This window comes from Cydia pomonella, chromosome 1, assembly GCF_033807575.1.
Source record: "Cydia pomonella isolate Wapato2018A chromosome 1, ilCydPomo1, whole genome shotgun sequence".
In the NCBI taxonomy this organism is placed as follows: domain Eukaryota; kingdom Metazoa; phylum Arthropoda; class Insecta; order Lepidoptera; family Tortricidae; genus Cydia; species Cydia pomonella.
In genome coordinates, this window is record NC_084703.1 from 20,949,996 (window position 1) to 20,962,677 (window position 12,682).

The 12,682-nt window shown below is 34.8% G+C and overlaps 1 protein-coding gene across 13 annotated transcripts in view; it reads right to left on the reverse strand.

The window, feature by feature from the left end:
• Nucleotides 1-12,682, reverse strand: part of LOC133517668 (coiled-coil domain-containing protein AGAP005037) — a 173,349-nt gene that overhangs the window by 133,062 nt on the left and 27,605 nt on the right. For 12 of the 13 annotated variants that reach the window (XM_061851030.1, XM_061851047.1, XM_061851039.1 and 9 more), the window contains 4 exons: nucleotides 12,205-12,312; nucleotides 7,878-8,049; nucleotides 5,274-5,472; nucleotides 155-308 (listed from right to left, as the gene is read on the reverse strand). In XM_061851030.1, coding sequence (XP_061707014.1) covers nucleotides 155-308; nucleotides 5,274-5,472; nucleotides 7,878-8,049; nucleotides 12,205-12,312 — 633 coding nt within the window. The remainder of the gene's footprint in view (nucleotides 1-154; nucleotides 309-5,273; nucleotides 5,473-7,877; nucleotides 8,050-12,204; nucleotides 12,313-12,682) is intronic. The other variant, XM_061851069.1, reaches the window with a different exon arrangement.

The following is a 12,682-nucleotide window of genomic DNA, read 5'->3' on the forward strand; positions in this document are numbered from 1 at the left end:
CATATGAAATTGTTAGGGTTTTGGAAGAAATGGTGAAAATCCGCAATTTTGGTTGCTAATCGATATGACCTCCCATGAATGTTACAAATGTTATAAAATGTGAACATCAAATGTCGATTAAAGATTTTCGTGTAGGAAAAAGGAAAGTGGTTACCTGCTCCCAACTAGGAGGGCCGGAGCAGGTGGCGGCGCCCGGCGGCATGGCCAGCGAGCCGACGCCGACGGCACCCGGGAACACACCGCCGCCCATGTCGGTCGCCTCGAATAGCCGCAGCACCGAACGGTCGCGGATGTCGCGTAGATGAGCTCTATAATAAATGAGGAAGCTCATTTTCATGCATTAATTTATAGTACTAACCAGATCAGAAAAGTATTGAAATTTCAGAAAGATGCTTTCAATTTCTAACGTAAAAACAGCTGAATTGGTCTATTTTCCTACTTTTAACCTATATTTTTTTAGAATGAGGCAAATTATTATTAACATATTTTGAAGTTCAAAAGTAGCAGGTATTGAAAGGTTTGTTTTTTGAGTTAATATTATTTTATAGAGTTGTTAATAGTAAACATTGTAGTGGCTCCGTGAGCTGTAGACCTGGCAAACATAACTTAAAATTTAATTAATGTATGGGTTTCCAAAAACTTAATAGAATATAAAAATATTTTCTTATTTTTTATTCTTTTTTTCTTTTGACGACCTGTCTTGCCTAGTGGATAGTGACCCTGCCTATGAAGCCGATGGTCCCGGGTTCAATTCCTGGTAAGGGCATTTATTCGTGTGATGAGCATGCATTCCTGAATCATGGATGTTTTCTAAGTACCTATTTAAGCATTTATAAATATGTATGTATTATATATACGAGTTATATATCATTGTCTAAGTACCCGCAACACAAGCCTTATTGAGATTACCGTGGGACGTAGTCAATTTGTGTAATAATGTTCATATCATATATTTATATAAATATATTATATATATATATATATATATATATATAATCTATCAATCATTGAACCTGCTCACAACATTTGACGAGGATCGGCTGAGGAGAACATTTTTATACAAGCTGAAACGGAGACCCTCGCTAACGCTGGGTAAAAAAAAAATGTTAAGTCTAAGGAGGAAAAATCGTGCTTCAAAATTAGATATCTGGAGTACACGTTTCTTTATGACCCTGTACATTATACCGGTTTTTTTTTTTATTGAATTATAAGACATGAAAAACAATAATCATTCTGGATAGAGGCCCCGCAAAACGGTCTCAATAGTTTGATCGCAAGAATAACTTAATTTCTTAATAAATTTATTTTTATAAACTGATCAATATAATACTTATTATAGTTAATATAATGTTGACTATTTAAAACATAAATACCTATCACAGAACTAAGCTGTCTTCCAGGTAATAGAAAACCAGTGAACGGAAATAACTGTAGAAAACCATTGAAGAAAACCCACAGGTCTAGGATGACAAAGAATGACTGTCAAACTTCAAAAGTGCGACTAAAATGCAAGTCTGTGCGTAATTTGCCTATGTGTGATCACCAGCACCAGACAGAAGTTTTGGTGGCAGAATAAAGTGATTGACAAAATGAAATATCGACATGTCCGTTATCGATATTACCTTAATGTTATAGATATTTTTTACATTGTATGAGAAGATAGTTAGTAGCTACAGCGAAATACATAACACGTTCGATAGCTACAGATTAAAATATTATAGGTACGAATGTTATTAGACCCTACGAGGGGCTATTGTATATTTAATTTTCCTTTACAGCGGACACAAATAACGAAACTGATAACCGAGGGTAGGTACAGTCAGCGTCGAAGTGGCCAAATATGTCGTAACACAAGTTGGTTACCATGGAATTATGTGCCTTGATGTAAGCAAACGAAATAGTTACCAATATTTTTACAGCTTGTATAAGTATGAAATATTATTTGTTTTATAATATTTTTTGAAAATCACTGGAAAAAAAAAGTTTCTACATAAAAAGTAGTAAAAACACCCCGCTAATGAGAACTCAGTTCAACAGATTAGAGTTATATACACATGTAATTATTTTTAGATATAATTATATTTTATGTCCGGTAAATGAAAACAAAAAAATGATATGAAAAGTTTACTTAGTTTTCATTTAAAGATAATTGTTTTAATGTAAAGTATCATTTCTTAAATCATCCGTAACTTATTTGTTAGAACCTTATGTTTGGCCACATTCTAAGTTAAAAATTAAGGTGTTAATGTTGGCTATCGGCGGCCACTGTCAAACTTATAAATTATGAGATGATCAAATACTTAAGTAATGGCTTCCCTGTCGCACACTTCAGCCTACTTTAGCGTAAGCGAAAATCCTAGACCTGTGAAAAAACCAGAATGTTACTACATTACCAAGCCTAAGGTAACTTGTAGGCCTATACAATTAAATTAATTGATTGTTGAAACTAATCATAAGCTACCCTATAATATTGCATTAATAGTACTGCAAGCATTCCATTAATCTTTGTGCCTACATATGCAGTACTTGCATTGATTGCTGGGACTGGCACGTACAATGTGTACATGTACTACATGTACAAAGGTTGAGACATCAAACAAGCTGTCGATATGAAACATGATGTATAAGAAACACAATTGTTGTTCATCACAAAAGGTAAAGCTTCATTGGACGGAAATTTTTAATTGAACCTATAGAAGACAAAAAGTGCGTGTAATGAATTTTCCATATTTAATCACTTTGGAAAACTTCTGACTCATTATCAGTTGTTCGTGTTAACTTTTATTTTATTTTATTATATTTAAGAAATCGTTAAAGATCTGTCATCATTATTAGCTACAAAAATCGTACAAATCCACAACACTGCACTTACTGCATAGCACTTACCGGCAGCGAGAGTCGTGCTCATGAATTGTTTTGAATCTCGGCTTCATTCTAAATCAATAATTTAAAATAAATAACACAACAGGAGAGCGAAAACTCGTTAAGGGTCGTTTAGATACGAGAGCGCCAGGGAAAATACTGATGTTGTTTGCCGGTGTCGAGTCACTTGACTCGACTATCTATCTACTGAAATTGTCGGCTCTAGCGTTCGGACGCGCACTATCCTTGTCTGTTTCACATCAAATGTGTTTGATGGAAAAAGAGCCAAATGATAAATAAACTTTATCAAGTCACCTATAAAAGAAACGAAACGAGATCTAATTTGCAAGCCCTGAGGAAATTTTTCTTTCAAAACGAAGGATTAATTATCTTAATTAGTACCTAGGCATAAAAAAACATTGTTGTTCTATTTTGCCTCTGCCTGCTACGTTTCTGTTTTTTGTTTATTTTAGGTTAATAGCATATTTAAAATCCATCACTGTGTATTTCATCAAAATAAAGCTAAGAATTTATGTCTCAATTCAATATTTGTTTTTTAAATTGGTTATTAGTATTTAAGTAAATGCTTCCGTATCAGATATTAAATATTATGATGCTATTATTCAATATATGAATATAATTTCCGTCTCGTTTGACAAATTGAAATAGTATCCACCGAATTGACAAATTCGGTGGATACTAGTTCACAGTGCTTTTTTAAAGCTACGTTGGATTAACTAAACGGATCGGAGCACGAAAGGCAACACTAAAAGAAGATTTTGAACCCCCTATGCAGATAGGTATACTTATGCGAGTCTGTATGCGCAGATGCAATATAAAATGAGCAATAATGTAAAAAGTAGAAATTCTTACAAACATATTTATATTTGTATGTACTATCTATCGATTGACGATGTCAAGAACCTCATACTCAAATAAATCAATCTGTTCGATTTTGGTATTACAAAATGGTAATAGGGTATTTATTTCCTTCTCGAATGGAGTTATCTGAGTTTGAAGTTAAGCGATACAGATTTCTTTTTGCTAAAAACATTACTAGGCACAATAAAAATCGCACGACCGACTGGTAATAGGTACACGTATATACGTGTAGATACATGATGTGAAGTCACCCGTAGCAAAACGTGGGTGGCGATTTGAATACACTCTTATCTTATTCGATGCGAGTTGACATAATTTAATCATGCATTCAGAGCAATAATATGTATATTAATGTTATAATAAATTACGTTTTGCGTTCAAGAGGTGCGGACCAGTTTAATGAAATAACATTCGCACTAGCCATAGAATACCGTCTAAATTTGCCCTGGAGGGTAAATGTCGGCACCTACTAACATCTATTAAGGTAAAAACGGACTGCTAGTAAATAGAAACTTCGACCGTAAGTAAATAGAAACTACACCAGGAATGAAATCCTTAAACTCATCTTTATCTGATACATGTTTTACCATGATTACGCAGAGGGAAAATTTAGGGATGACCCACAAGGTCCGGGCCCGCCCGGGCGTCCTACACTTCAGTTTTCTACAGAAAGCATCACGTGGTCACCGATCGCCTGTCATAGAAAAAGAAGCGAAGAAGCGTCGGAAGCCTCGTGCCGGTTCCGGACCCTTCTGGCTTTCCTTTACTCTCCAGAGCATATACGAACGGCTTTCTAATAAGCATATTGTACATAAATACATCAAAGAATTGTTTATAACTATACGAATAACATACTAACAAAATGTTATTCGTTATTAACATACTTCATCTGTAAAGGAACACATCGGCATCGTGAGAAAACCGGACTAAGCACAAAAAAGCTCCATTCCCCTTTGTGAACTCCTCACGACAATACCGCACGGAAAACCGATAAGATGAGGAGGTCTAAATTATTAAACAATGTTATCATTTTAATTTAATAGTTTGTGGTTGTTTAATAAGTACCATAAATAAGACAGTCTAGAAAATAGGCAATGAAAATAACAGCGCAGAGGTAAGATGATACAAGATTATAGAGGTGACGCACTAGCCTTTTGTCTAGTATTCAAGGTGCGAAAACTTGACACGTTGACAAGGCTTTGTTACAAAAATATAATGATATAAAGTAGGTATCTTTAATGAATAAGGGAAATTTAATACATTGAAAGAATACCTACATATCATATTGATCTGTCGTCACAATTTACATTGATACGTAGTTGGACTACTAAAGATCGTGTCATTCACGAATAAGTGTGCCTTGACCCGTATTGTCATGACATTAAAGGTTAGATTTGACAAATCTGCTCGTCATCGTGGATAACGAACTATACATAGCCTATCAGCCAAGCCAGAATTTAGCCAATCATTTTTTCTGAAAACCTGCAGCAGAGGGTTAAATTATTATGGGTTAACGATTTCTTACTTACCTCACATCTTCTAGTTCGTAAAACATGTCCTTCGAAGAGTCATGAATGTAGATCTTCACCATGGGGCTGTCCATGTACTGCATGGTGAGCTGTTTGGGGAAGCTCCTCACGAAGAGCGCTTTTACGGTGTCGATAGAAGTAATCTCGTTGGGAAGCAACGCCCGCTTAGTCTCACTTCGATATTGCAGAAACACCAACCCTAAAAAATAAAAAATATATTCTTTTTTTATAAATTGTTGATACTTTTAACGCACTTTAAAACGCGGGTATTGACAATACGTAATTATTGATAGATTACTATTTCTACATAAGCAGTAGCATAAGAATATAAGATGAAATTGATTTGTTTTATAATTATCTATTATTTTTGCGCATTAGTATTTAATCTATTATGTATTTTCGGAGGTACAGTCAGCATCAATAGGACTATGTATAACTAACAGTTATTTGTTTTACAAGGCGTAAAAGTTGTTGTTTAACTCCTCTTGCTTATAGCGCTACCCGAGCAAATTAATGATTCCAAAGTTAACTACGAGCGTAGCAGGAGCAAAAAGTGGCATCATGAGCGTTGCGAAAGTTTCAAGGCGCAGGGATTAAACAAACTTTTTTGCTACCGCGTGAAAGACAAATATTGTCACAACAGCAGCGTACGGATTATACAAACTATAAAACATTGCAAATTTAATCCAAATTCACGCTAATAAATATGTAAAATTAAGAATCATTATTTAAATGTAAATTATACCAGCCAACACGAAGAAACATCTGAAAATTTGCATCAAATTACGTTGCTACTCTTGTGCATAAAGTGCAACTTTGTCAAGAGGCGGTTTGGTGAAAAAGTATATACATACCATTATGGGCCGCCACTGTGTTAAGTGGAGTTCAATACAAATAGCGAGTAATGTAAATAAACTTTACCAATTTTGTTAGCATTTTCGTATAACCTACCTACCTACCATTTTTCAAAGGTTGATACCACAGAAACTAAAAATTGATAGAAATAGAATATTGAAGTATAAAAACTGTTGAAAACATCATGGTTGTCCTTAAAAAGTGTGATATTACGAAGTAAGTAATGCAGGTAAATTGGTTTGTTTACATTATTTCACATTTCTATTGAACTATAGTTTATTGGTAAAACTATACAGGGTTGCAGCATCAGTCGCGGTATATGCGGCATCAGTATCGATAATTGCGGATTTCATCCACAAGTCTGATATCAATGTCACTAATTAGAATCAGAGAATTCGTGAGAATGTCTAAGTACATATCTGTATTTCAATTAAAAATACATAGTAATCATTATTACAAAGTAAACGAAGTTAGTTAATTAGCGTGGACATTGGCAGATTGTAGTGCTTTAGCAAAAACACTATTTATTTATTTTTTTGACTTTTTGCGTATTATAAATGATGCCATAAATTTATTATGTTGCTAAGTGTGCGGCACATATATGTAAGTACTCGTATATGTTTAAAATTATAATCTGACCTACGAACAGTTTATTTTGTCGCTAAGTACCTACATATCTTTTATTTGGATATGACATATCCCTTCTTGGATAAACAATCAGGCAAGCAATAATATAGCCAGTTAATTGCTAGTAAGCTATATATTTAGCGCGCAAGGAAATGTGATGCCAATCATCCTCACTGCGTAATCTCGTAGGCACTCGAGCAATGCTAACTCGATCATTTCATTAGCGCAAAAGCGTGAAAATAGGAAACAAACTAAGCTTCTTGCGTCGTATATCCTCCGGATGACAAATGCAGTTGTGGAGTTTCATTTATTACGAGTATTTTGTCGAATAGAAATAGAATCCTTTTTCAGATAATAAAAGCAAGAAGATTTTAATAATGAATTCCAGTTAAGCCCCGAGTTGCACTGAGGAGTAATGCCATTGTCATCATCGGTTTGTGTAGAGACACTGAACTTCTAATATACTGCCTAGATATCATACAGAATAAATTACGTTTTTTATAGATGTCATGCTTATTCTTGTTGCTATATTTTTGAATCTACTACACAAGGCTGTAAGGATTTTTTTCAATTAGCAGAGATGCATTTGTATTTCATCAATCTTCACGAGTTTGCATCACAAGGTTGATTTGAAACGCTCCTCATGCGTTTTTGATTCGACAATGATAACCGAAGTGTATCTAAACTACCTATGCAAAGAGCATAACAAATGAGAAAGGTGGATTTACATTCTTTACCTTTTTTTTCTAGCGAGAAACTATATCTGCAAAATAATCTATATACTAATATTACAAATACAAAAGTACTTAAAGATTTGTTACCGTTTTCACGCTTAAACTATTGAACCGATCTAAATTTAATTTGACAATCTCCATATTATATTCAGAGAAGGAATATTCGACAGTTTTAATATCAAAGAAAACAATGAAAAGATGATCGACAATGAAATTTATTTAAAAAATGTTTCTTGCCGTTTGTTGTCGTTTCGTTTGTTTTATAATACGAGTTGGTACCTATTAAAAATTTCAATATGCGACTCCCACTCGCTCTCATTAAAGAAGAATGGAACTTCTTTAATAATGAGTCCAGCTAACGAATACTTTGCGTACTCTACAAACTTACCCAGCGGACGCTCCAATGTTTTGCTGGGTGTTCGCACAACAGGTAGCGAGGAGCGCTGTTTGCCGCCGCGCCGGAACCCTGTGGAGGCCGTCTCCACTTCCGACATGATGCCTGGGTCGTCGTCGAACAGCATAGCGCTGTTTGGCGGCGGGTAGCCCCTAGGAAGCGGTGGCTGGACATAAATAGTAGTCATTCAGCTAATGTTGACAACTACGAAAGTCATATAAGTACAAAACATGGAAACATTGATGCATAGTTATATGTTTACGTTGATTACGAGAACACCCGTTTATCTATATTTGTGGTTAGCCCTCCTAATACATTTCTGCCATTTGGAAAGTATGTAATCTGAAATGTATGGAATCCGTCATTGTATACAGTTCTCAGGAAATTTTTTAAATCGCCCGGAATTTTAAGAAATAAATAATTACATTAGATACATTTCTTAGGAAATTTATACATTTCCTAAATAGCGATCGGGATTATATTAAATTCTAGATTTCTTCTAACCTAACCTACTCTTATGGCAACAACACGTATTCGTGGGGGTTGCAGTTCTAACCTAACCCTTTACGGCCGGGAAAAATATTTTGCAAAGATTCATAAAAAATGCATGTGAACCGTTTTCAATTGTTATAAAATACGCGTAAAAAATGTTTAAAAAAATCCTAGTGTCCTTTATCATAAAAAAAATCGCGTGCACGAAAGTGACGTTCAGGAACTATCTGGAAATGCACGAACGTGCAAATTCATTTAGTTTTGTAAAATAATATGACTAAAACGCAACATTTTACAGAACAAAGCATGTGTATGCTGCACATGCATGTAGCAGAAGTAAACAGTCTTCAATTTAGCATAATTATCACAATTTTCTTTAAGAATCAACATCGTAACGATTAAAGAATGATTAAAAACAATCAACAATTGTAAAGTACTCTCAATTGAACTACATCTAAAGGAAATGCTTGAAAAAATTCTTTTGACGTGTAACGAACACGATGCATTTAATACAACGAGTAATAGCCCTGCTGAAGCAGTCCGAAGCAGTCTGAAATTGGCGGGCTCTAGGAGATTTGGTATCGTCAAATTGTAGCATCATCTGAAACATTACTCAGACGTCTCAGAAATGCTTGACATTTCATGCACTCACCGAGCTAATATCCATAAAATGAATATTGATTCATTCACATGTAAAAAGAAAGAAAGAATTTAGTTTCAGTGTCCATCTCCTTGTTTAAAAAAAGGTATATCAATGCCTCCCATGGGTTTATTAGTTCATGACTATTTCTAAAGCTGTAACATACACGTATGACCGAATCTTTATCTGCCATCTCTTGACAACCTTAATGCTGATCGTTCCCGAGCAGTTAGACAGTAAGAAAACATATTTATTGCCTTTCCTCGTAACTAGTGCCACTGGGTCTGTCACCATCAGCAGACTCTCTTTAGGTACATCTCATAGCATTGTCGCCTTTGAATGTCAAACTCGATCTGTCAGAAATTCGATTCACCATTACTCTACCCATGCTGTGTAAACCGCGTTGAGTTCTTCCATAAGTTATATATTTGTAAAGATTATATGATGATATAAACAACTACTTTGGCGTCCTAAAGTAGCTGTTTATATTACCACTTCAAGGAAAGTGTAAAATAACAGCTAACCCCAGTGACATACCTCATATCACAGCCAAACTTGGTTTTCGCTACTTTATAATTAAGCACAAATTCTATATTCCACGACCTGACTTAGCGAAGCTCGTCAATTCATCGTATTCGTCGTTGATTCTTTGATTTCGTTTTCAATCCTTTCAAAAAGCGAATAAGGGAAATTTTCGAGGTCATCGTATAATTCCTCAATATGTGATATACTCGTATCATTATTGCACAAAATTTCAAGGAATTTTCTGCCTCTTAATGGGCGCTTTAAAAAAAACACAAACCTAACATTACAAAACGAAAAGTGTTATAAAACTATCAAACATATGACTATCTCTTTTGATTTGATTTTGTGCGCAGAAGCCGGATAGACAAAAACTTGCAAATAGTTATGACCATCGATTTACGGGCTACAGCCGAACCCACAAATTCGTGCACTTCTTTTTTACGAGCATGTAGTTTCCCCTTAATAACTTATTGTTACTTTAATTTGTGCTAAATAAACACACATAACTCTTTTATAATAATAATTAAGTATTAAATAATAAGTTTGATACCAAAATTATACAAAATTAAGAACTTACGTGTGCCACTACTCCCATCAAAAAATGCCTCCATCTTCAAAGCAGTCTCGTGACAGACTGATCCTACTGACCTGCGGTATTTAGTTTTGAAACGTGTCGCTAATGTCTGCAGATTCGATCGGAATAGGTCTGAGCTCGAAAAGACAATTTACTTGCGGGCAGGATTTTTTTTTAATAATTTGCAGGATTATATCGAACCGGTCGTAAAGGGCTAACTTAACCTATTTTTCAGGCAACAGTTTCTTTTTGTGGGGTCGCGGTTCTAATGTAATTTAACCTACTCAAATGGCAATAGGTCGTTTTTTGGGGGTCGCAGTTCTAATCTAACTTACTCAACTTTTCTGGGTACAGTTTTTTATGTACAATTGTGCAGTTTATTACCGTGTTTTATATTCATTTTATTACCAGAAATCATTCGTTGTTGCCTCTCGAAATCGTATACATTTCATATGAATTATACATACAATTCCTAGGCGTTGTCTCTAAGTGGCTCATTATAAGATCTTTCAAATCTTTTATAAGAGACCTACTGGCGGAGACGTATTAAACTATTTGATATTACAAATCTCCTATAATTATGGAAGGTAGAGGCAAGGAATAGAATCTCCATAGGCAGAACTGTTGCAAAAGTGTCCAGCTGTCAGCTATAAATAATAGTTCCAAATCTCTTCAGAGTAGCGCTAGAGTAGCTAAGAACCAAGGCGTTATTGACGGATTGAAGTGCGCTGTTTATGATTCGATTTAATTTCAAGTATTCTTGGTATTGTAGCGCTACCTATTTATGGTTTTTTGTCAGACATTTCTGAAACATGCTACCTTCTATTCCTTAACTGTACCTTCCGTACCTATAATAATTAATATACACAAATATATTTTATATGACAACGAAAATTACGCGATTGTTTCAATACATGTCAGGCGTCAGCTTAAACTCTTCAAATCATAGACATGTTAGCTGTAGAGGTCGGACCGCCACACTTTCAATAGGTATGGCCATGGCTCATGTATGTAAAAACAAATTTGAAATCTCGGGTACTTAATATGTATTTTATCACTACTTACTATATACATGGTACAATTAAACTTCAAAAAAAACCGACACACACGTAAAATTTTAAGCAAGCAAAGAAAATATAATAGGTACATAGGACACAGATTTCAATGGAGATAATAATAGGTACATGTAACAGGATCAAAAAAAAGTATAATTATCGTACCTATGTAAAATATTAATTTTCAAATATTATGCATCAGGCATCAGTCTAAGTAATTGATGGCAGTGACTGGATGATAGTTTCTTAGAAGGCCACTTATTAGCGATTTACCTTTCGTCTTGTTTTAGTAGGTACATACCTATACCTACTATTGAATAGCGTGAGTGATGAGTTGATGAAACTCTGTTAGGAGAACGCATGATGCTTATTGAAAGATAAAAACACAGAAGAATACCAAAATTTGTTATTAACTGTTTTAGAAGATCACGTCCAAAACTCAATAAAAAGAAAACATTTATTTGCAGGTGCACCATAGGTAGGTTTATTCGCGGGTTTTAAAAGTTAAGGCAAATAAAGATTCGTGTACATTCTACCAAATAGAGTCAGATAAAAGAGCCATAATGATTCCAAAAATGGTAATTATAGAAATAATTTAAAAATTGAACATCTCAGGCTCCCATGAGCGGCATACCGGCCGGTCGGGACAACGCAAGGAAGAAGAACACCACAAATCATAACCAAACATAGAAGTTGGGTATTTTCAGTTCTTTGCGTTGCCGATGAAGCGTAGAGGTAAATGTCATAGTAGCGGCAATGACCACAATGACAGGTATTCGTATTATAGGTGGCTGTATTTATTTTTAGCCATCTACTCCAATCCTTGCCCGTCAATGTAAAAGCAGCATATGGCGCTAGCGCGATAAAAATATCTGTGTTGTAATAATGAGAGCAAAAAATTACCGTAAGCTAGGCATGTTATTACAAATATTATAATGTTTATAAAATATTGTTAATAAAACGTTAGAAATGTTAATATTAAGTTAGTCAAGAATTCCAAAGCCAAGAGAAGTATTTTCCAGTAATACGGTCTACCTTCAGAGCCCTTGCGTCAATAATTCGATTCTGCCTGTTATCGCGACTTTTGTTGACCGTCGCGTATTCAGGCGTGTAAAGAGGGACCTGCCCAGCAGACGTCCAGTGCTAAACATAATAACACTTATTAAAAAAACTCCCTTATCTACAAACATTGCGTCATGTTCACGTTAAATCATTACTATAGTAATTAGGCCCAAAGAACGTATTTGAAACCTTTTCCAATGTACCGACTTCTTATACTTCAAACATAGATAAGGTAAGTGAGGCATATAAGGCCTAACTTTGGCCCACCTTAAGTTAAGATGAAAGATTTTTAAATAATAATCAGGATAATAGGGGAGAGTCGGCTATATTGTACCGCCGGTTAAATAGTATCATCTCCAGTTTTCCCATTAAATAATCTAGTTTATTTACACGTAAGGCACCAAACAGTGGTCTAATAGAATTATGCTCAGTAATCTAATCAGTCATGGTA